Source organism: Heteronotia binoei, chromosome 6, assembly GCF_032191835.1.
Source record: "Heteronotia binoei isolate CCM8104 ecotype False Entrance Well chromosome 6, APGP_CSIRO_Hbin_v1, whole genome shotgun sequence".
Classification (NCBI taxonomy): domain Eukaryota; kingdom Metazoa; phylum Chordata; class Lepidosauria; order Squamata; family Gekkonidae; genus Heteronotia; species Heteronotia binoei.
In genome coordinates, this window is record NC_083228.1 from 62,999,917 (window position 1) to 63,025,068 (window position 25,152).

General features: G+C 41.6%; 1 protein-coding gene across 27 annotated transcripts in view; it reads left to right on the forward strand.

Annotated features, from left to right (window-relative positions):
- The window catches only part of ABLIM1 (actin binding LIM protein 1), a 350,053-nt gene extending 326,058 nt beyond the window's left edge, over positions 1-23,995 (forward strand). For 6 of the 27 annotated variants that reach the window (XM_060241595.1, XM_060241594.1, XM_060241598.1 and 3 more), the window contains 8 exons: positions 2,799-2,890; positions 2,990-3,086; positions 11,880-11,944; positions 14,583-14,643; positions 15,190-15,197; positions 16,710-16,784; positions 21,895-21,975; positions 23,789-23,995. In XM_060241595.1, the coding sequence (XP_060097578.1) occupies positions 2,799-2,890; positions 2,990-3,086; positions 11,880-11,944; positions 14,583-14,643; positions 15,190-15,197; positions 16,710-16,784; positions 21,895-21,975; positions 23,789-23,902 (593 nt within the window). In that variant the 3' untranslated portion in view covers positions 23,903-23,995. Of the gene's footprint in view, positions 1-2,795; positions 2,891-2,989; positions 3,087-11,879; positions 11,945-14,582; positions 14,644-15,189; positions 15,415-16,709; positions 16,785-21,894; positions 21,976-23,788 lie in introns of those variants that run through there. The other 21 variants (XM_060241593.1, XM_060241591.1, XM_060241590.1 and 18 more) reach the window with 8 other exon arrangements.
- Positions 23,996-25,152: the final 1,157 nt, after the last annotated feature.

Here is a 25,152-nt window from a genome sequence, read left to right on the forward strand (position 1 = left end):
TTGTGTTTTTATCATGACACATTTTATTTGAGAATAATCACCCTAAATTTGTTATTAATACTAATAAAAACACATGAGTTGAATATGATTTATTTTGCCATGGCTGAAGGCAAGTGTGTGAAATAGTAAATACTGTTTTTTAGGATACATCGTAATGTATCTACTATGTAAATTGGCACTGCAAAATTATTTCATATTGACTTCTTCCAATTCAGAAGTAATAATGTGAATTTGGCCTAAGGCAGAGGACTATAATAAGTCAGGCTTTAACTTCTTGTTCTAACATTGAACATGATAGTTTTGTTAAAAACCTTAGAGCAAAATCTTTCAATTTTTAAAAAAAAAAAAACAATTTATCAGCTCTCATGTATATCAAATCTGAAAATATTTTAGTAATGTCTAGTAGAAACTGAAAACAGACTGTACATCTGCAGTGGTTTAATATGAGTTAAATAGAAGTTATATGTTTATGCAGGGCTTTTTTTGAGCAGGAACACACAGGGACATAGTTCTGGCTGGCTTGGTGTCAGGGGGTATGGCCTAATATGTAAATGAATTCCTGATGGGATTTTTCTACAAAAAAGCCCTATGTGAAGCAATGGTGACATCAGGGGATGTGGCCTGATATGCAAATGATTCCTGCTGGGCTTTTTCTACCAAAAAAGCCTTGTGTTTATGTGTTTTACAGCTGCTTTTACTAAGAAAAGTAGCTTCAGCAGTGGACAATTTTCAGCAGACAAATGGCAGGAGGAGAGAATGGTAATCCTTCCATCCACTGTTTTTCTGCTGGAATTCTCCTCTCAAGATACTTCCATATGCATCCACACTGCAGAGTTTCAGATCATGTTTGTGTGGGTAAAAATGAATCAGAAACCACATAGTGGGCAAAGCAGCTGTGAGGAGGCATGTTGTAGCAAAAAATGCTGTACTCTGAAAGAATTATGTACACATGCATCCCTGCTGCTTATCTCCTGAAAATTGTCCCTCCCCCAAAACATCTTTTCCTTGTTAAAGTAAGCGTAAGTGCACTACTGTCTATGCAGTTATCTTGTTAAGCACATAATCAGGTATGAAAAGCCTTGCCCCCCCCACCCCGTGTTCTGTATGCATGGATCTTCCATTGTTTTCTCTCAGTGACCAAATTCTTCCACATACAGATATTTACTGTTGTAATAAACTGCACAACCTAATGCAGGGGTCCCTGATACAGTGCCTGTGGGTACCACAGAGTTTGCCGCCACCTTTTCTGGCACCCGTCAAGTGTTATTAGAAAGTGAACAGGCCCAGGTGGGCATTTTTGGTTTCTGACATTTAAGGTATCAGACTGACATTGGTTTTATAAAGGATGTGTTCACACTTCACTAAAAATACATCTTGCAACTGGATTTTTACTGTGTAAGAATAGCAAAAAATAATTCAAAATGCATTATTTAGTGTAGTGTGAACACACCCATAAAGTACAGTACCTGTGTAAATAGCTGAGTGATATTCTAAAAATACAGTGGGACTGGCTTCTGACTAAAAATGATTGGGCTTCATCGTGAAAATGCTTAATGCATCTAACTGGAATATCTATTGAAGTTATCAGGTCTTCCCAATTTGAATGTGTATTATAATTTAATTCAGGTGGAAGTTAATAGTAAGATCATATCAAATTTTGGTCATTTCTCAAAAACATTCTAATCCAAATATGGCCAGAATATCTCTTTCATTATATACAAGTGCAAGAAGCTCTCACCAGCCCTTCAGTATCAAGTGTTGTTACAAGTAATAGTGCTGGTTGAAAATGCCTGTGCTCACAAGAACAGGCCTCCTATAAAGGGAGTAGCCATGGGGACACATTTTTCCTGCATAAGCATGTTAGATAACTGCAAAATGAAGACAGATATGGTCAAATGAGGGTTTCTTAGCTAGCTCGATATATGTACTTATTTTATGTGTATGCAAGAAAATATTTTGAACAGTATGTTAATTTTAAAAGGCATCCCATTACAGAGCTTCTGTCTGAACTGTTGCAAAGTTATTATCAGACTTATAACTTCACTCCCTGACACTTCATGGTTGGCTCCACCTCCCATGGCAACCATCTTGTTACTGTGTCTACAACCTTCTGTCAGAAAGCCAAAGGTGCCTTCAGTGTCAAAAGGTTTATGGACCCTGATCTAATCTATATAAATTGAATGAATTATTTGTTCAGTTCACAGAATGCAGCTTTTACTGGTTGCAGAATTTAATACATCTAGGGAAAATATTGGAAGACATGACTGCCCCCTTAGAGGCCCTGGAGAAAATCACCTTCACTTGGGCAGATGAAGAATGGGCATTAGTTCATCCAAAATTACAGTATTAAAAATGGCAGCTAAACTTTTGAACTTGTTATGCCAAAGCATGACCCCTCCCATTATGAACTGAAGGATCAATGTGTGGACACAGTAACTAACTATAGAATATCTATTTAAAACCCATAGTCAAGTATGAAAGTTTTTCCCATTGTACCTGACTAGGATTTGCCAAGAGGCAGCTAGTCTAGCCATAATAATTGCCAGCCAAGTACCTAGAGGCTACGTCAGTCAGTAGGAAGTAGCTAAAATGTGGATTTTGCATGTATAGTGTCCCCAAAAATGTTGATGTTTCTACCTTAATTGTATTGAAGTTAAAATGGCGGAGTGGTTGGGTGCAAATTATTATCATGGCACATTTACTACTGTATTCAGCAAGCAGTCTTAAGGCCATATTTGTAATAGTTGTCAGTCCTTATGTACATTTTGCAAGAGGCTCTTTTTGTGCTGTGGAAGTAGGTTCTGACATGAGACGCAGATCAACTGGCAGAGATGAAGATCTTGAGGAACTACAGAGGCGTCGGCAACTACAGGAGGAACAACTGATGAAGGTGGCTAATATTTTGATGTAAATCCCCACAAGTATCAATGTTAACAATACATGATCTCTTTTCCATTTGCTTACATGTTGTTTCCACTGTCATACACAGCTCAACTCAGGTCTGGGCCAATTGATATTAAAAGAAGAGATGGAAAAAGAAAGGCTATCACTTTCCACCAGTCGTCATGATTCCCCAGTTAATTCAGGTAAATGACAAAGCTGTAAAATGTGCATGTGTGATTTGTGGGAAATGATATCTGAGCTGCTTAAAATAAAGGCAGGTTTTTGTCTAGTTGACTGCTAGTTCAGTTGCTGGCAATAGAAAGCCAGGTGGTGTGAATGATGTTATCAGGAATCATGTAAAGCAGTTTTCTCACCATCTTACCAGTGCTCATAATTTCACATCTGGCTCTTTTTATTGCAGTAAATTCTCAGAATCTCTTGATCAAAACTGGGGGCTTCCCAAGTAATTTTTATTGATATGCTAAACAAACCAAATGAGGATGTGGTTGTGGAGTAAATGTATTCCCATATAATAGTGTGAATATGATTGTTTTATTTGTAAGATTTCCAGTCTGTGAAATCAGAAACTTTCAAAATCTGTGTTGGGCTCTGTGTTCAGCCATTAATAGCATAAGAACAAACTCTTGAGTCTGATTTCTTATGGAGCAGGAGTTCCTCCAGTCTTTTTGAGCCTGTGGGCATCTTTGGAATTCTGACACAGCGTGTGCACAACCAGAAAAAGGCTCTTGGTAGAGGCGCAACAACACATGCACACAGAATTAATACAAGAGGGAGTAATTTTTAAAATACCCTGGGAAAGACAAGTGAAAGAATAAAGCCAACACTGTAGTGGCAGCTGCCATGATAACACCATTTAATCTGCACAACCAATCAAATCTCAAGTGGCAAGTTAAAAGCCCTGCTAGAAGGAGCCCCAGCTGGCCCCACCCACTTTTTGAAAACACTCCGGGAAAGGTGTCAGTGGATGCCATGGCACCCACAAGCACCACATTGCAGATTGCTGTTGTGGAGTGTGTGAGAGCACAGATGAAGAAACAGCAGCTGTTTAGTAGTTTAACAGTGGGGTTAGAAGAGTGTAACTCTATTTAGGTTGAACAAAATTAAAGTCCAGTAGCTCTAAAAAGACTAGTACATTTGCCCCCCAAGTCGGAATGAAGAGTCGGACACAAGGTATTGGTATAACTAAGGGCCACTTTATTAAGTATAATAATAAACAGCAAGGGCAACCAGAACTGCGGCCTGGTCAGGGCCAGGGGTCTCAACAGACCGCTCCCCTGCCATTTGTGGGCGAGAGACCCAGCCCCCAGCCAGAGTTGTATGTCACAGCTCCCGCCAGGCCGGCCCAGCAAGGAGGCAAGCCCCAGTGGGCCCAGCCACCAGACGCACATCTCAATGGAAGGCACGTTCTAGCTGAACCTCCAGGACAGTCTGCATTCTCCCACCCAAGGGCATCAAACCCAAGGGCTAACTTTGTCAGACCCCTAAATCCCCAAAAGAGGGATGCTTTCTTGTCCTTCCCTAGCCTCATAGTACCATAAACCCAGTAAAAACCTGCCAAACTAAAGTGACAAACCTATTTAACAGCACCTCCCAATTGCCAAATCCACAATCCACTGACCTGCTATGTAGGGTAGGTGAGAAAACACCCCAACAGCAGCCAGTCAGCTGGAGAGCAAAAAATTCCTACCTGGTCCCCCAAACCATGAGGCGACCAGCACTTGCCTACATAACAAACAGGGCAGATGGGAGGTCCAAGCTTCTGCCGTAGACTGAGATAAAGGGTGGATGGTCCTGCTGTTAGTACGGCAAAGCCCCGCCCTCTCCAGAGCGCACCCAAACGGGCCGCAGAAGTCCTTCCTTCCCTTCCAGGGAGGCAAATACATTCCCACAGCCTAGAAACGGCTTGCCCCCCAAGTCAGAATGAAGAGTCGGACACAAGGTATTGGTATAACTAAGGACCATTTTATTAAGTATAATAATAAACGGCAAGGGCAACCAGAACTGCAGCCTGGTCAGGGCCAGGGGTCTCAACACATCGCTCCCTTGCCATTAGTGGGTGAGAGACCCAGCCCTCAGCCAGAGCTGTATGTCACAGCTCCCACCAGGCCAGCCCAGCAAGGAGGCAAGCCCCAGAGGGCCCAACCACCAGATGCACATCTCAATGGAAGGCACGTTCTAGCTGAGCCTCCAGGACAGTCTGCATTTTCCCACCCAAGGGTATCAAACCCAAGGGCTGATTCTGCCAGACCCCTAAATCCCCAAAAGGGGGATGCTTTCTGATCCTCCCCTAGCCGCATAGTACCATAAACCAAGTAAAAACCTGCCACTACTAAGGCCAAGTCTCTACTTAGGTCTTAGCGCCCACCGGGAGGCCCAATGCCACCCGCAGCCCTTGCCGGAGATCTCTCAAGAAAAGCATGTTACTTTTTTCAGAGAGATGCACCCCATCCCCTCTGTAGAGGTCAGGAAATTTCATAGAAATATCCGGGTGGGGTAGATAGTGGCCCAACCCTCCTTCCAGTGCCTTCTGAATTTCTTTATTAGCTTTGTAACAGCCCTCTGGACATCTGCAGGATCCCAAGCACTGCACCAAACAAGGCAGGAAAGCATGGCTGACCAAATTATAGTGGTCCTGGGCCATCTCTCCCTAATGTGTCACAAATCCTTTTGGGCCTGCAAGACTAAAGCCTTGCCCTTCACTAGCCCAAGATCATTCCCTCCCAGGTGAATGATTAGAACCTGAGGAGGAGGGCCCGCATTCCCATGGAATAACAATGGCAGCAGACCAGGCCACTGAAGACCCCGGCGCCCCCGCCATTCGATAGTAACATATTGGCTGAGTCCCAGCTGAGAGCCAACCGAAGTTCTCTGAGCCTGATGTGGGGCCCAAAACACATAGCTGTGTGCACAGAAGAGAACTCGGCTCCTCCGGCCTGGAACAACAGCATCTAAAAAGAAAAAACACACAAACTAGAACAAGAACCATAACATTTCAACTACAAACAAACGAAGCTAGGAACTGAGCAGAGGGCGAACATAAGATTTATAGGACGATAACCGCCAACAGCCCAGGTGCTGAATGGAGGAAGAAGGATATCCCAGGGCTGCAGCAGTAGAGGCTGCCCCAATTCTAAAGGAGTGGGTACCAAACCACACCCCGGACAACCCAAGTGATCCCACTGCAGGGAAGGGTACAAAACAGCCCTCATCCACAATTCCTCATCGTATTGAATCCAGGCAGGCCCACTAAACATTGTGTACCCTTTATAAATGATGTCCATATACTCTATAAGAGCAGCCGCCCCCCAAGGCTGGGCACATGCAATCACACCAGCATATATAAAAAACCCAGGCAGCCAATTGGCCCAAGTCCGGTCTACTTTGCGCTTCTTCAATTTCTCTTTTTCTTTGTCATCTAAATCCTCCTTATCTTTCTTTTCCAACTCCCGGAACAGGAGGGAGATATCGACATACTCCCCCTTTAGGATCTTTTCTTTTGTTGCAGGCAACAAATTATCACTCAAAGGTAATGCTACGTCCCCGAAAGGTAAGGCTGTAAAGGGGACCGCCCCGTAGGGAGGAGGCAAACCCCAACTCCCCCCAAAAGAACCTGCAACACCCTGTTGCCCAACAGCTGGCCAATTTCCATAGGAGTCAAACTATCCAGGTGGCCAAGACCAATTTGGCTGAGACCCCATAATTGGGGAGGGGGCTACGACAGAACTTCCAGCAGCAATGCCAGGTGCTGCAGGAATGGCAGGACCCCATGGACCCCAAGGCCAAGCCAGCCCAGTATATGACTGTGGAGTGTCACCAGCCTTACCCACAGTTCCAATAGGCCCCAGCGCCAACACTGATCCAGCAGCCCCCAGAGATGGAACTAATCCCCCGTCTGAACCGCCAACTCCGAAGGCGCCGCCTGCGATGTTTCCAGCAGTCCTGCCCTCGAGAATAGACAACCGAGTTAACATATCTGCTTGAAGTGCCATTTTAGAAACTTTCCCTGATCCTACACTTTGTGAGGGAGGAATACCAGATGCTTGCTCCAGCGCCAACAGTGTTTGCATAATAACTGCATTAACTTCATCCTCACCCTCATCATCAGAGGAAGATAAAGGCGGTGGTGGCCTTTTAGGCGGGGCCTTAGGGGCCTTTGGCACAGGCTGCTTACCCTTGGATTTATCTGTCCCTTTTCTACCAGACATCTCTGCAATGCCAAGGGCAAATAGTACTACAAAAAATTACACCAAATTGGCCCTATTAAAACCACCCCCAGCCGACACTCACTACTGAAGAACAGCCCCAGAAGCTGAAAGTGCCTGCTTATGTGAAGCTGTCTTATATTGAATCTGACCCACAAAATGGATTCCCTTGTACAGCTCTATAAAATGGCTGCCATCCCACAGAAGAAGAAGGGGAAGCAAATATGGCCACCGTCCAGCAGTAGAAGAAGGGGAAGCAAAAATGGCCACCCAAGGCAGTCCAACCTGGCCCCAGCAGGGTTGTCAAAAACAACCCCCCTTGCCTATAAAAGAAGGTAAAGGGGGCACACACACACACTCCTTAGAAAAAAGGGGAAGGACTTTAACAAAATTGGTTGTGTGAGTGCGCAACCACCCCCCTGGAACACAGATCTTAAGCGAAAAAAGAGGTGGGGGAATGGGCGATAGGATCGAAACTGGGAAAAAAGGGGGGCAACACAGGCAATTGTCTGGAGCTCCTCTCCTCCCATCCACAGAACACCACAGCCCCTGAAAGCAAGGCTGGTCATCGGGCCAACACCATGGAGCCCGGAGAAGCTGTCACCGCCACTGAAGAGCCGCGCCTTCCCACCTTATCAGTGATCCAATCGCTGATAAGGGAAACTGACAAAAGGGAACCCGAGGAGGAACGAATAAATCTCTCCCCCCCGGCCCTTAATTGCCTAAACAATGTAGACCAGCCCAAAGCAAAAACAAACACTCCCAACGATCCTCGCAGTCCATGGCAACAAAAATAACAAGAAAAAACAGGAGCCAGCACACAGTGCTCCTATTCCTCCGAGCTTCTGCCATGGACTGAGATAGAGGGCGGATGGTTAGTACGGCAAAGCCCCGCCCCCTCCAGAGCATGCCCAAATGGGCCGCAAAAGTCCTCCCTTCCCTTCCAGGGAGGCAAATACATTCCCACAGCCTAGCAGTGTTGCTGCTGGCTGCTAGAAACGGCTTTTCTGGGTATAAGGTTTCATGAGTCAAAGTTCATTTTCAAATACCGATTGCACTCGAAATATGTCTTTTATTGCAGTTTTCTGAGTTCACAGGATTACGTCTTGAAATATATGAATAAAGTGATTTTTTATGCATACATCTGGTAACACTGTATCATGAGCTTGGTACTGAATTCCTCTTAGATATAGTTGCAAATGTTTATTTGAATATCCTGTCTGGATGTAATGTTTCATAATATACATGCAATTTTTTAAAGGAAGAACAGCATAAAAGCTGATGGTCTAATTCAGTTTACGTCCTAAATCTTTGACCTGTGTATAATTTCAGGGAATTCAGTATAATTTTGCAGGGAAATGAATGAAGAAAATCCTATTGAGTTGCATATTATATAACAAACATCTGAATTGGATAAATGCTTATGTATATATTAAGTAACATACGAAAATGGATCACTGGTCATAGCAATATTGGTGCTTCTAAAGGCCAGTGGCTATGTCATTAAATCATTATTAAAAAGTGACATACACCTTGTGGATATTTATGTTTCTCATAGCCTTTTAGCCTTTCCCACATTGGGAGAGGAAGTAAGAATTGCCTTGGGGAACAGGGCAACACATTCCAAGGAGCTGGATCACAGAAAAAGAATGCCTGTCTCCACAGGCAGGTTCTTATGGGCAAACTGAGCTACATTCCAGTGAAAGAGGCAGTGTTAAAATTACTGCTTAAATGTTTATTTACTGGAAAATCTCCGCCTGTCTGTCTCTCACTCTCTCTTTTGCTGCATGTATCTAATTGTAATGTACGTCCTTGGTGTCCTTTCCAGAGCTTTAAAATGTATGTTGTGTCTCTACTCAGCGTGAGGTTCATCACAACAATAGTAACTGAATTTTAAACTTTAAAAAAACCTTTGCTTAAGCCTTCTTTGGCAGTGATAGCACAAAAACAGGAAGTACCACAAAGATTGTGTTCAGCAGCATTCACAAGTTTTTTTGTGGACTTTATGCCCAGTTGCAGAGCCTCTATGTGGACTATAGATATCCACGTAGTGGCTCAGTATTCCAGACACTTTCAAATCCTTTGCTCTGAAAGTTCTGTTAAGTTTTATGTCAGTGTCTAAAAATCCTGGATGATAATTCATGAGACCCTGATAATGACCCCCTCTCAAGCCCCAGACACACAAATATAGGAATGGGCATGAACCAGTTCACAAACTAAAGTTCATCATGAATTTTGACCAGTTCATGGGTTGTGACTTGTTAAGTAATGTTCATGAACTGAAGAGCTGCAATGAACTTCCACAAATTTTAGTACCATTTATGGTGGTTCATGAAGAGCAAAAAGCAGGGGTTTAAATGGCTCCAAGCCACCTAAACTCCTACTTTCTGCTTCCCGATGCCCAGCTATTTGTTTCAAATGAAATGGCTCAGAGCCATTTCACCCTCCCCCCCTGCCCCCACTTCCTGCTCGTGGCCAAAAGTGGCTCAGAGCCATTTCACACACACACACACACACACACACCCCGCTTCCTGCTCGTGGCCAAAAGTGGTGGCAAACAGAGCTATTTCACCCCCTGGTTTCTACTCTCCACTGCTTTTCATGGTAAACAGAAAGAAGAGGTTTAAATGGCTCACAAACTGATTCAAACCAGTTCACAAACTAGCATATCAGTTCGTGGTTCAGCCATGAACCAAGCCATGTGGTTCATGCACATCTGTACACAAATATGACTCATTTTTTCCTTATGTATATATTTGTGAGGAAGATACGTAATCTTTTCTCTGTAAAGTTACAGAACTATATCTCATGCAGTTAATTTCCTTTTTACTCTGTGCACACATTTCATGTATCTGATGAAACCTTAGGTCACAAAAAATTTGTTGAGAACTACAAGTGATTAGATTCTAAGCTATACTTTGTGCAGCATATGCATAATTTAATCTACATGAATGATCAGGGCTTTTTTGGTAGAAAAAGCCCAGCAGGAACTCATTTAGATATTAGGCCACACCCCTTGACACCAAGCCATCTGGAACTGTGTTCCTGCTCAAAAAAAGCCCTGTGAATGTTACAGATACATGTACAAATAGCAGTTGGTTGGCCACCGTTCCTTACAAGTGTTTATATAAGTGGCAAACATGTATTTGTTTACTTCATTTATACCCTTCCGTTTTCTCCATTGTCTCCATTTTTTACATTGTTCTCCATTTTTTTCTTACAACAACACTGAGATAGATAGTTTTAAAACCCTATGTGCCCCGCAAAGATTTGCGATCAAATCATCAACCCCTTCTGGTTATCTCTGGTCCAAAGGACGTCTGATCGGCCTCAGCTAGGGCCAGCAAGCCCATAGCCATGGGGGAGGCCAGGGGGCATGGCCCCCCATCCAACCCCCCGTTGCACCTTTATGGCCCCTCTTTTCCCTGGCCCCCACTCTATCCGCTGCCACTTTTCTGGCGGCCCTGATCTCCACACCACTCTGGCGGCCCCCACTCCACAGGCATCTCCCCCTCCCAACTCATTCACCAACCCAGCAAAACAGGGAAAAGCGGGCTCCTGGGGCTCTTTCAAGGTACCCCGCCCCCGCCAATCACATGATCGGCGGGAAAAGCTGCTCCGAGGATGGCGGTTCCTACGCCAGCTTTCCAGCGCGCTCAGCAAGTTCAGTGCTGTCTGCTACAGCGCTGAAAGTCAGCGCACCGGAAAGCTGGCGTAGGAACCGCCATCCTCAGAGCAGCTTTTCCCACTGATGATGTGATCGACAGGGGGCACCTTGAAAGAGCCCCAGGAGCCAGCTTTTCACTGTTTTGCTGGGTTGGTGAGTGAGTTGGGAGGGAGGGGGTGGTGCCACGTGGAGGGGGCGGGGCTGCCAGAAAAGTGACGGTGGAGAGAGTGAGGGCCGCCAGAGGGGGAAAGCCCTCCACCCAAATTTTTTTCCCGTGGGCCCCCCAACTGAAATTTTCTGGCTACAGGCCTGAACAGGGCTTTTTCAGCCCTTGCTCCAGGCTGGTGAAACAAGCTCCCACTTAAGATCAGGGCCATCTGGGATCAAATGCTATCCCACAGGGCCTGTAAAATGGAGCTGTTCCTCTGGGCTTTCAGTTGAGGCAATGAATGTCCAAATCTCTGTCTTTGGCCTCTCCTGCTTTCAGCTCAGCCCAGTGGTCGATAACTCAACATCCCTTGACACTGCTCAAAAGACTTCTGTTGGTGTGTTACCATAGTGGTAACTTCCGTTCTAGTTCTGTATGAATCTGATTTTAAATTGTGTGAATTTTAAACCTTATTGTTTTTACCTACTATTTGTTTTTGTCATGATACTATGTGACCTGTAAGCCACCTTGAGCCCGCCTTGTGGGGAGGGTGGGATATAAAATAAATAAATAATATATAACCGGTCCAAGGTCACCCAGCAAGATTCTGTAGCAGATTGGGGATTCAAACCTGGATTTTAGTCCAAAGCTGTAACTTTTGTATCAGACTGGCTCTCAATTATCAAGTATTAGCCACCATATAATGTGAAAAGTGGCCTTAAAGTGTTTTAAATTGAAGATCTTTAAATAACCAAAAATCCAGTTAAAATTCAGATACAGAGATGAAGCACTGGTTATCTTTAATATGCTAACTTGAACTGTTGGTAAAAAGCAAAAAGACCATGCTCAAGAAGCTTGTGTGGATGCAAACTGTTTCCACATGCTGATTAGCAGCAACATCACAGATCTTAACTTGTGTTCAATAGGATAATAGAAGTTTTTTCTCCTTCCAATTTAGCCTCACATGCCACTGCCTCTAAAACCTCTTCACTCCCTGGCTATGGAAGAAATGGACTTCATCGGGTAAGCAGCCAGCTTCTCCTAGAAAGCAAATGGGTGTGTGAGAGAGAAGAAAATGCCTCTCCGTAGCTACTTGAGGCATTTAGGTCGGCTATTCATTTCTTTATGGATTCCACTGGATGTTCACATAGATTGCTTGTAAATTAGGACAACAATACCTGTACCTGAAACCTTCCATACAATGGAGTTTAGGAAGGGCTATAAATAGGATGCCAGCTCCTGGTTGGGAAATACCTGGAGATTTGGGGTGTCAGAGCCTATGGAGGGCAGGGGTTGGGGAGGGTGCAGTTTTAGTGCTGACCCAACAGGTGAAGAGTTTGGGAGTGATCCTGGATGCCTCACTCTCTGTGGAAGCCCAGATCATGGCGGCTGCCAGGTCTGCCTTATACCATTTGTGGCAGATCAGACAGCTAGCACCATATCTATCCCCCCCAAGACCTGGCCACAGTGACTCATGCAACAGTCACTTCCAGACTAGATTACTGTAATTACTGTAGATCACTGTAACTTGCTCTACGCTGGCTTGCCTTTGAAACTGATCCGGAAACTGCAGTGGGTGCAGAACGCGGTAGCTCGCCTGCTGACTGCATCACCTGTACGAGCGAGCATGCGGCCAGTGCTCCATGGCCTGCACTGGCTGCCCATAGAATACTAGATCCATTTCAAGGTGTTAGTTCTGACTTTCAAAGCCTTACATGGCCTGGGACTAGCATACTTGCGGGACCATCTCTTCCCGTATATGCCCTGGAGGTCGCTTCGCTCAGCCTCCCAAGATAGGCTAACTGTCCCCGGCCCAAGAGATGCCCGTCTTGCCTCTACCAGGGCCAGGTCTTTCTTGGTCCTGGCCCCAACCTGGTGGAATCAGCTCCCTATAGAGATCCAGGCCCTACCTGGCTTGCTAGCCTTTTGTAGAGCCTATAAAACGAAGCTGTTCCACCAGGTCTTCGGGTCAGGCGGCGGGCATCTACCCATTAGATTAGTTGGCCTCCCCTACTGTACTATCTTGCTGTACTGATTTGTTGCACTGCCCCGTTGCACCATCTCATCATATTGTTCTGCTGGACTATTTTGTTCTATTGAATACTGAAATTGACTTTTATTATTATATGATTTTATTATAATTTTATTATTATGTTGTGCTCTGCCCTGAGCCCCCACGGGGGAATGGGTGGAATATAAATAAAATAATAATAATAATAATAATAATAATAATGATAATAATAATAATAATAATAATAATAATAATAATAATAATAATAATAATAAATTAAATAGTTGACAATTTGACAGCTTTTACTGGAAAAATTTGAGATTATATTCTGATTCTCAGCCATTACTGTACTTGCATATTTTGAGGGTGGGGTGGGTGGGTTCTAAGCTCCCTTTCATATCTTTATCATATGCCCAATGTTTGGTTATATTTATTTATTTATTTGGTTTAATTTATATCCCACCCTTCCCGCAAATGGGCTCAGGGTAGGTTACAGCATTAGTCTAAACCAGGGGTGTCAAACGTAACGTCCAGGGATCAATTAGGCCTCCAGAAGGCTCCTATCAGGCCCATGAGAGTGCTCTCTTGGATGCAACAGGGTTTTGCCTCTCCCTTTTCTCTGTATTCATGCATTCATGATCCAGTCTTTTTCAGTAGGAAAGCAATGTGAACTATTTAGACCAGGTGTGTATCCAGACCAAGTTCACCCAGCACATTTTCTAGGATTTTAACCTAGACTTCCATATAAGTAGACAGGTACTGACCACTATGTATTGCTGTCTCTGTATTCTTGCACTGCCTCATAGAAGTTGTAGTTATTTCTCTGAGGAAGGCTATAGTTTTGTATACAAACACATAGCCCTCAGTCTGTGTCATGGTGCCTTCATATGTTCTTGACTAGCACAAGAAGCAACTTATATATAAAAGCTAACTGTGCCCAGCCATTTCAATAAATATCAATAAATCAAAAGTTGGTTTGCAATTTACAGATACACACCTGAAAAATACCTGAACAGCATGCTTAAGATTGCTACAGCACAGACATTGTCTCCAGATTTTGATTCAATAAGTCAGAGCAAGAGGAGTCAGTTATCAGAAACTGTTAAATATTGCAAGAGTTCTAATCTTTTAAGCATGTTTTATTTTTTTTTAAAAAAATCCTTATTTGTGTTTGTCTGTGTCCTTTATACAGTTTATATCTCCACTATTTAGCATTACATTTTATAACACATGGCCTGACATGACAAGGTCTCATAAGAAATTAGTTCGACACCCCGGTCTAAACAATAAATAAAATATTTAAAAATATATAAAACTTTAACCCCATCAGGATGGCATTAAGTTATTTAAATTATTTCCATGGGGTTCCGATAATATTAAATTAAAGAATAAGATGGTAAATGCTCTACTCTTGGCGGTAGTAACAAGATTGTATAAAAATGATAAGAGGTGGTAACATATGGTAACAGAAGGGGCCAGATGATACTTGGTCTCTGTCTCTGTCTTTCTAAACACCACACAGCACAATATAATCTTCTTGAGTCCTTCTAGCCAAGGTCCTCCTTGCTTGTCTACTGCCAGTTTCCTCAAGCACATGATGCTGCAATGAACAGTGTGGTTAACATACTCATCCATTTTTTCTTGTTACAGCCAGTGTCTACAGACTTTGGCCAGTATAACAGTTATGGAGATGTGAGCAGTGCTGCTCGAGGTAAGGACATCCATCTCTGCACTGCTTTGGATATTCCTTGTGCTTACTTGGATTTTTACAGTATATTCTTCCAGTAGTATTTGATAGCTGAAAGGATTGATCCATCATTCTTCCTAACTGGTAAATGTTATAACAACTGATACAGGGATCAGATTCTTTTATGCATCAAGACCTTTGTACAATAAAGAGAGCATAGTGTAAATGAGAATTTTATGTTTATTTTTAAATCACCACATATTGCCTTTAAAGCAGCTTATAAAAACAATAAAGATATAACAACACACGCAGCAAGTGGAAAGATGTTTCAGTGTCTTCGTATTTTCGTATTAGTCCTCGTATTTTCCTTGTTGCTGCTGTTATGGCTGTTATGCCTTTTTCAGAGTATGCTGGTGAGGTTGAATTTGGAAAATTCTGAACAGTTTATTGCTTATTGTTTATTGCTTATGAACTTAGTTAGCCTACCAGAAAGGCCTTCGGAATAGAATCCATATTGTTTGCCATCCTAATTCTGATGAGATTTCCCCCGCTCCCCCTCTTACTTTTCAGATTTCCAGGTACAGTACGAATTTTCTTCTATCAAGTAATGGAGAATTTAAGCAATTCCATCAAAAAACCAACCACTGTTTTACTCATCTCAATTCCTGCTACAGGGAAGATTTTATTAATACATTTATCTCATGTTTTACTCTTAATAAGTGGTGTAAACTTGTATTGCTATGGAAAAGGCACAGCTAGTGCAGTGTCTTGCACAAGTCAGTTAGTTGGCAAACTTTCCTAAGATTTAACAGAGGAAAATCCTGTGGCAGTGTTCTCTTAGCATTTGAGTGTGCGATTTCTCTCAGGTTCCAACTGAAGGGAGAGATCCAAACATATCCCTCATGTTTTGAAAATGCATACCCCTTGTACTTTCCACATCTGATCCTCTGACCTTCCCCCTTTTGTATGTGTTTGCTAGCCAGTAAGAGTTGTGTCTTTCTATTAGTCCTAACTCTAAATGCTTGAACTTGAAATAAGTTAATCTCAGTATGATACAAATCTTTCTGTTTAGAATGCTAAGTAAGAGACAATTATAACAATTTTGTTACTTATTATACTGTTTGACAAGGAAACAATATACAATTCCTAATTAGAGTACCTGGAATTTGCCACTTATTTATCATTTAAGCAGGAAATGTTTCTTAATAGTAAAAAATTGCTGTGGAGCTACACAATGAATGTTTACAACTACCTTCAGCAAAAAAAACATTTAAAAAAATGATTTAAAAAATGAAGCTCAGCACACAATATAACTAGAATTGACTGGATTGAAATGACAATCAGTTTCTGAGGGTTAGTATTGTCTGTATCTCTGAGCCCCTGAATGTGAGCCTCTGATACAAGGAATGCCTATCGCCTTGCTTGTAAACTTCCCAGAGGCATGTAGCTGGCCATAGTTGGAAACAGACTGCTGGACTAGATGGACATTTTGACTGATTCCTCACTGGCAGTTGCTCCGCCCCTGAGCTTCTACTTGAGCCGGCTCAAGTGACTGATTTCCTGCCATTTGCTGCACGGGTGCCTTTTGTTCCACAGCTACCTCCCATTCCCCTTCTTGTGACTGGATCTCCAAAAAACCAGATCCAGTCACTGCGAGGGGAATGGGAGGTAGCTGTGGATCAAAAGGAAGCAGCAACTGATGGGGAACTGATCACTTGAGTTGGCTCAAGCAGAAGCCAAGGGGTGAAGCAACTGCTGGTGAGGAATCAGTCTCAATCTCACAGCTTGCTAATAAATCTTACTGGGATTGGTTTGGTAGACCCCAAGAAAAGCTGATTAATCCAAAAATGAAGCCCACTAGTAGGGGAAAATCTGAGGGTTTGAGGAGTTCTCTGAGCCATTTCATTAATGTGCTACATAGCAGATTCTAATAGTATTCTATTGGCTGATGAAAAGGTCCAAATATTGGGGCCATGGGAAAAAATCATGTGCATATTCCCTAGGAATGATTTTACCCTGTCTATGTGCATGTGTTGTGCGTGTGTGTGCATGTAACCTGTGTGTCTGATGTCTACCTGTATCCAATGCAGTCCCTCCCAGATGATCATGTCCCTGGAATGCGAATGGACAGAGGAGTATCTATGCCTAACATGTTGGAACCAAAGGCAAGTGAAAACATTATTCATTTACTTCAAGACAGGGATCTGAAATTATGATAGCCTATCATTAAAAGTGTGAGTGTGTGTGTTTTTTATTTTTAAAAAGTCATTGTTTCTTATGTATCTTGCTCTAAACTACATATATGGTGATTGTGCCTTCTTTATGTCAGACACACAACAAGAACAGCCAACACATCTTAAATTCATATGGGAAAGGAATAGCGCTCATTGTGACCTTATTTACAATAATTATGCCTCTAGCAGCTCAGTGGTCAGTCTTTTTGAGCAGCTCCAAGTAATCTGACAGGCAGAGTAATAGAGACCCACTAGGCACAATTCTGGTCTTTGCATAATGCCTTACCAATCACATCCAGTGGCAATGTGGCAGCAGCATCAGTGAATCATTTCAGTGACAAACAACAAAAAGACAGGTGAGGTGAGGTGGGGATGTTGAAAAGAGAGGCCATCCAGTCAGTAGAGTAAGCACTCAGAATCAGAGCATGTAGGGATGAGCTCCTTTTGGTTTATATTGGGTTGGTTCCAGTGACCCACATGCCAAGTGAGGAGTCTTACTCCTGTAGAGTTGCATTCACCAGTAACTGATGGAAATCTGTGGATCCATGAAAGTAAGGTAGTACAATTCATATGGGAAAGGAAATATTAACCATTATCTAATAATATTCAGTGACAGTGCAATAGGAGGTTATGCTTGAGGATCATCATCTCCAGTTGCTGAAAAAGTGATCAATAATCTCTGCTCCAGTGAAGAGGAAAAGGGTGATAGATGCTGTGCAATTAGTCTTGCCAAACAGTGATCCATTCTGTCAGAGGTGGCAACACTGGTCATATGTTTTGCAGTGTAAGAGCATCATATGCATACCCCTTATGGCTAAATGTAGCTTTTTAAATATAACTTTTTATGTTCCCAGTACAAGAGATCTTAAGAAATCATGTCTTACCTGACTTCTTTGTGTTGAAGAAGCCACAAATAAAGGTGGAATGAGAAAATACCAAAGGCCGCAGCTCTGAATCTTTTCCTTCTCTCTCCTCCATAACATCTGTTAAATGCAAAATGCTTGACAGTATGTCACTGTGTTGAAAGTTTCCCCTCTGTCTCACTGGCTACTGCTTGGTGGACCCAAGAACTTTTGAGGGCAGTGTTGTCACATGCAACTGAGATTGCTAGGTTACTGGGAAGGATGAGATGCCAAGCATTTGCTTTTGGGAGAGCTTGCAAACTAAAGTTATATGTGGATTATTCTGAACCCAGAGTGTGCTCACCTTTTTAAAAATTTCACTAGTGTCTTAGCAAAGCTTATTTGAATTTTGCCAATAAAATATACAGATCACATTTTTGAAAAACACATGAAAATCTGCTTGTCAGCTGGTATTGTTACTTTTACTGTGTTAATGAACTCTTAACTAAAAACTCTAGGCCTGAATTTCTTTGGCATAAAGACTGTTCTTTAAAAATATGGAAAAGAAATAATTTCAGATTCCTGCCTTATTTTAGACTCAACCAAAGTATTTTTGAAGGGACAATATTATGGGATAAATTTGTAAAACAGAAGTATGTGATCATGACAAAACTACAGTCTTGTTGATATTGGGGGGGGGGGGTTGTTATAAAACCATGTTTTAACTTTATGTTTCACTGTAAATTATAAATGCATGTAATTAAAGTGATATATTACAATGACTTGTATAACTGTAATATTATTAGATTCTAACTTTCAAACTGTATATAAGTATCCATTATTTTAATCATTAATTACAATAAACTAAGTGGTGTATGTTTACTGGTGACTGAATCCTCTTTATAGTGACTCTGAAACATTTACTAGGTAAGCAGTTAATATAACAACTAGTATACTCTCAATTAATTTGTAGAACCTTTATGGTTTTCTAAAATTTGATAGAAACAGCTTGGGGAGGACCATACCATAATTGTTAACATAATAGTCAAAGAAGCTGACTGGGAAAACATACTTCAGAGAAAGATGTTCTGTTGTAGTTATGCAAATCTGTTTTGACTAATAGAAAGGATCAAAAGGTCAGCAGATTCAAATATAAGGTCAGTACAGAATATGGTGCTCCCCTAGCAGGGAAAACAGGGTGACCATACCACAGACAAATAATTAAACATGGGAATCTTAGCCATATACTACAATGACAGCTTGAATCTGCAGGCCACTAAATTTACTTACTGCTTAGTAATCTAGTATACAATAGATTAGTAATGCAATTAAAATTAATCACATTCATTAAAACAACAATCAAAGTAATTTGGGCTAGAAACAAATTCTTGACAAGTGATTTTTCTTTGATATTTGATAATTTTAAGAATGTTTTGTGGATTATCCACACATGAACACATATGAAACTGCCTTATACTGAATCAGTCCATTGGTCCATTAAGGTCAGTATTGTTTACTCAGACTGGCAGTGGCACTCCAGGTTCTCAGGCAGATGTTTTTCTCATCATCTACTGCCTGGTCCTTTTTACTGGAGATGCCAGAGATTGAACCTGAGACCTTCACAGCCAAGCAGATGCTCTGTCACTGAGCCACAGCCCCTCACCAAAGAAAATGACAGGACTCCAGAAGCTTGGCATTTCAGGGTATCATTTGGGGGCTCAAGAACTGTGGCTGTCTCTCCATGTGTGTCACATATGCCAATAAGTTTACAGTCGATCCATGTTCCAAGGCACAGATGAAAAAACAGAAATACTGTGGTACCTAGGTGCTTCTGATCTGTTCATTCAGCACTTATGAGCTACAAACAATAGTCTGCAGAAGGTAATCAGCTTAAAGAGATGTAAGTCTGAATGGAGGAACAAATAAAAAGCCACACGTAGCCCACTGAACTACGGTATAATCTCCAATTCTGCTTTTGAAAATTAAAATATTACAAACACTGGAGACATTTTAAAAAGATTTATTTTGAGTGTGCCACATTAGAAATGTGATTAAGTAATGAAAGCATTAAATTCCCTTCTACAGATCACTCAATTTAATTATGTCATTCTGTCATAGTTAAAACATATCTTGGGGTGAGCCTAGATAAGGAAATTATCTTGAGTATACTTACAGCAGTAGAGATAAAGATAGTTTATAATTGGAAAATATTGATCGACTGATAGAAGATTGCTGCATATTAGAAGAATGTTGTTTGAAATTCATTATTTTAATATCTGAAAACTTTAAAGAAAAGCACAAGTGAGGGGGAAAATCTCTCTGTACCACTACATGTAAATTTATCCCACACAATTAGGGACTTAAATTGGAAAATGTGATCTCTTAAGTCAAGAGCACAAAGTTGTACATATTTACTCAGAAGTGCCCCACTGATAGGGCTATGGGACTAACGCTTTAGCAATTGGCCAACATATATGCAAGTCTACATTAATCTATACAAGCCCCAAGGTGCAGAGTGGTAAACTGCAGTACTGCAGTCCAAACGCTGCTCACGAACTCAGTTCAATCCCGGTGGAAGCTGGGTTCAGGTAGCCATCTCATGATTGACTCAGCCTTCCATCCTTCCGAGGTCGGTAAAATGGGTACCCAGCTTGCTGGGGGTAAAGTGGAAATGACTGGGGAAGACAACTGCAAACCACCCTGTAAAAAGTCTACCATAAAAACATTGTGAAAGTAACATGACCCCACAGTTGGAAATGACTGGAGTTTGCACAGGGAATTATCTTTATCTTTTTACATTAATCTATTGCTCTCTGTGTTTTGAAATAACATGTTTGCTTTTTACAATAGGTTACCTTAAAGAAATGTAATTGGGTAAAAATATCCAGTATTATGCTTACAAACAAATCTGTTTCTTTTCCTGTGCATCATATTTCAGATAGATGCCTTGTTTCTGTGAAATAATCTTACAAAGCTATTTTACCACAATAAGATGCATGTACACCAACACTCATGGACATCTCCTTTTTACCTTGTTTCATCATTTCAGTGCTTATTTTCATGCCTTCTACTTATATAATCCCTTCCTCCAGTTGGCATTGTGGATTTGTTTCTTATTAACACAGAATATTCATATGACTGCAGTTGTGCATATGTATACATCTGAGTAATTCTGGTGTGGAGGAAAAGAAAGAAGGGAGACAATCTTGATATTCCTCAATAGGGTTTTGAAGACTTGAGCAAGATCAGAAGACCTCCCCTCCCCCCACAAAAACAAAAAATCATTTTCAGACTTTCAAGGAAACCTTTTCATTCAATGTGTTTGCTGAGAAATCTTTCCATATTAAAGAGAATTCTGGGATATGTTTTAGAGTGCATGGTCTGTACATCCAGCATACTTACCAGGCCTGTTAGGTCTCATCATAAACCCACATAAAGTGAGAGTGTACTCTAATGCACATCCAATTTTCTTATGGCACTTAATGTCAACTGAAGGTGAGTGTTGGGCAAGCAGTCTTTAAAACAAACATGTCCAGTCCACTAATATCTAAAGTTTCCCCAAAACATAATTATAAAGCTAGGAAATTAGAAGAAGAAATCTGTGAGGTATGTAAGAGAGAGACGTTTTCCAGCTGGCTATGGTTGATGAGTTCCATCATCAACTTAAGGTTTATTTTTTTTAATGCCCTCATTTTTTAAATGAGGTAGGGCAGGAAAATAGGGGATTATGAGATATCTGTCCTAACTAATAGCAGCTTATTTCTTTAATAAAATACTTGTTATGTGAAGAAATTAATGAGTTCAGTTAGTGGTAACAGAATGACATGCAGAATCTATTCATTCTTCACATTTTACAGGAGTTGCTTTTAAGCCATTGAAGAAATGCTGGAAGATTTAGGGTTGCCAACCTCCAGGTGGGGAGTTTTCCCCAAAGTACAACAGATCTCTAGACAAGAGATCAGTTTCCCCTAGACAAAATGGCTGCTTTGGATGGTGGACTTTATGGCTTCATCCTCTAAATATCTAGGAATTTTCTAACCCAGATATGGCAACCCTATAAGTGCACTTTCAAGTATTTAAAGTAGTCTTTTAGTGACCTTGCAGCTGTCTACCAACAATGGCTTTGTGCTTGGGGACTGAATTGCCTTTGGGGGCCACAATACATTCTAAAATAAATGCTTTCTCTATATTATTAACAGATTTTCCCATATGAAATGCTCATGGTGACCAACAGAGGGCGAAGTAAAATTCTAAGAGAAGTGGACAGAACTAGATTGGAGGTAAGAGTACCTTTGTTGCTGCAGTTACTTCTTTTAGAAAATCTGACAGAGGCACATTTTATAGAAGAGTTCACAGTCTGACAATATATGACGGACGTATTGAAACTGAATGCTTTAGTAAAGCTTTGTTTTAGTTGGTTTAATGTATTTGCAATAATCAAATTATGCATAAAAATGACATTCTGCAATCAAGCATTGGATGTTTATTGTTATGCATTTAATATTTGTGTATAAGAAATAGTATTTATTGAACTAGAGGAGACATGACAGTTGTAGCTAAAATTCTCAATTGAAGGTGAATTTACTAAGGAGCAGGGCTTTTTTGTACAAAAAGCCCAGCAGGAACTCATTTGCATATTAGGCCACATCGCTGACATCACTATTGTTTCACATAGGGATTTTTTTTAGAAAACGCCCAGCAGGAACTCATCTACATATTAGGCCACACCCCCTGACACCAAGTCAGCTGGAACTGCATTCCTGTGCATTCCTGCTCAAAAAAGCCCTGCTAAGGCGATTTAAAAACAAATACGGTATTGTCAAATGAGCCCAAAAATAACGCCTGCAGCAATGACTAGTTGTATATACCTTGTGTACACTATGAAGAACTCTTTTTGAAAAAAAACTCCTTAAACAAGAGAACTGCCCAGAGCTCATCTTCACCACAGATGCTATCTAACTGCACCATGTTAGCCTGTTACAGCAAACTTAAAAAGAAGTACGGTGACACCTTAATTCCAGCATCTGATGAAGTAAGCTGTGACTCATAAAAGCTCATGCTGGACTAAATTTTATTAATTTTTAAGGTGCCATTGGATTTTATTCTAAACTGTACTAGTAGTGGACTTTGCAGCTAGAACAAGCTAAATGCGTTTTTTTAATGAATTCTTGTGACTCTTAAAATATCTTTATTGCCTGGCTTGAATTTCCTGCCATCTGGACAAACCAGAACAAGGTCGATCAAATTATGAAGCTCCTTTATGCTGAGTTGGACAATTGGTGTATTCATCTCATTTTTGTCTACTCCTACTGGCAGCACTCTAAGGCTTTTAACTGGAGATGCCAGGAATTGATGCTGAGACTTTCTTTGTAGATCACTGTGCTCAATCACTAACTTATGGGTTCCCTATAAATTTGCATGACTAGTTTTTTTCCCTTGATATTTAAGCAAATTGTTTGGGCCCCTTCCTGAACCCTTGCTTCATTACTTTAGATGGCACATCTCTTCAGTAATGTAATACAAATATTTTGTGTTACAGTGTAAAAACTGATTTGATCAAATGACTTCTTGTAAAGAGGTGCATTCAGTATGCTTCATTTTTCTTTTTCCAGGGTCAGATTCAGAGTCTGAATTTGTTTGTGTTAGACAGTTCTACTCCCCAGTGCTTTTTCTTTCTTGACTAGTATTCACACTGAGGCATCCCTTTGTTTGGTTTGTGTATGGGAAGAGACTGTGGTTAGGAGCAGAGCATTTGCTTTGCCATGCAGAATGTCCAAGGTTCAATCTCTGGCATCTCCAGTTAAAAGAATAAGTTGGTGATTGTGAAATACCTTTCTACCGGAGAGCTTCTGCCAGTGAAGCTAGACAATGCCAACCTTGATAGATGAATTATCTGACTCAGTATAAGGCAACTTTACGTGTATTCATGATGTTTTGAGACTCCTGAGTACCAGTGATTTGTTCATCCTTGTTACTGTTTTATTATCCATCCTGTTCTCCATTGTCATAGTAATTCAGGCTGCTAAATAAAATGAGAGGTATCTTCTTTGTATCTTTGAACTATTTGTTTCCCCTTTTCCTGTCTTCCTTCAGCGCCACTTAGCACCCGAGGTTTTTCAAGAAATATTCAGCATGACGATACAAGAATTTGACAAGTTACCTCTGTGGAGACGGAATGACATGAAGAAGAAAGCCAAACTCTTCTGAATCACTCTGTCCTTTTTTGAGGGAAAAAAAGCAAATCACATATAGGATGATGTATTATTACCTTAAGTCCAAACACTTTTTGGAGAGTAACCACTCAAGGAGCAAAGAAAAAAAAAAGGGAAGATCGGAGAGAGGCATCTATCTACATCTTGTGATTCTGCAAGGGCCTTTCCACTTTGTCAGAGAGCCATGGCATGAAAATGTCTGTGTTTAAAATCTCAGCAGTGGTTTTCATGCTATAAAGTTTTTACACGTGTATTCCCAATATGGAGCTGCTTTGCCCTCCCTATTTTCCATTATTATCAAAGGTCAAGGGGACTATATTGATAGAGCCAGGAAGTGCCCATAGGACTCCAAGCCACAATGATATAGTCATGGTCTTGCCAAGGGATGAATGAATGGATATATTCAGTAGATAAGGAAGGAATCCTGTGTAATATATTTATCCTTTGGGCATGGCCATTACAGTTCATTGGCATTGTTCTCAAACTGCCTATTATTTCTGCTCATCAGCCAAGCAGTCAATGATGCAGCTCCACTCTGCTTTGCTGCAAACCAGCCTAATTCTTTGAGAACAAACTGCCAGCTTGCACTTGCTCATATCGGCTAGGAATCTCAATAGCAAATTGCTGTGGTTGTTGACAGGCCTTCCCTCCTCCACTCCCCCCCCTTTAATTAATATAGCTCCTGCTTTAAGCCAGTTGTTTGATGTTAACAAGAGTAGCAAGCAGAAAAGGGTTGGTTTTTCATGGCGAGAAAGAAAGAGCCTCCTTTCTGATGTAAAGTGAAGCCATGGAGGAATCAGTCGCACACAATTATTGGATCCTGGCCGGTCTCATCAAATCCTGGCTTTGGTGTTGTCACTCTTTTCTCCACCTCCCTCCCAGAGACCCAGCTGCTGTCCCATCCTGTCTTGTGATCACTGGTGGCAAAGTTTCAACCCATCAGCACCTTACTGCTGTTTGCTGCTGGCAACAGGAAAGTGGTAACGATTCTCCTGGAAAGCAGTCTGCTACTGAGCCCTCAAAGGCTTGTATGAGGAGCTGGAAGCCCCTTCCTCAGAAGGAAACACCCCCATCCCCTGGAAGCAATCTCATCCTGCCAGTTGTAGCGCACCACTCCCACACCGCCACAATCAAACAAACCCACTCTCTCTGTGCTCTCTCTATATGTGACACTTGCAGCAAATACTGTATCTCACCCACAACCATTTTTTACTCATATGCCTTGGCAGGTTTTTGACTCCACAC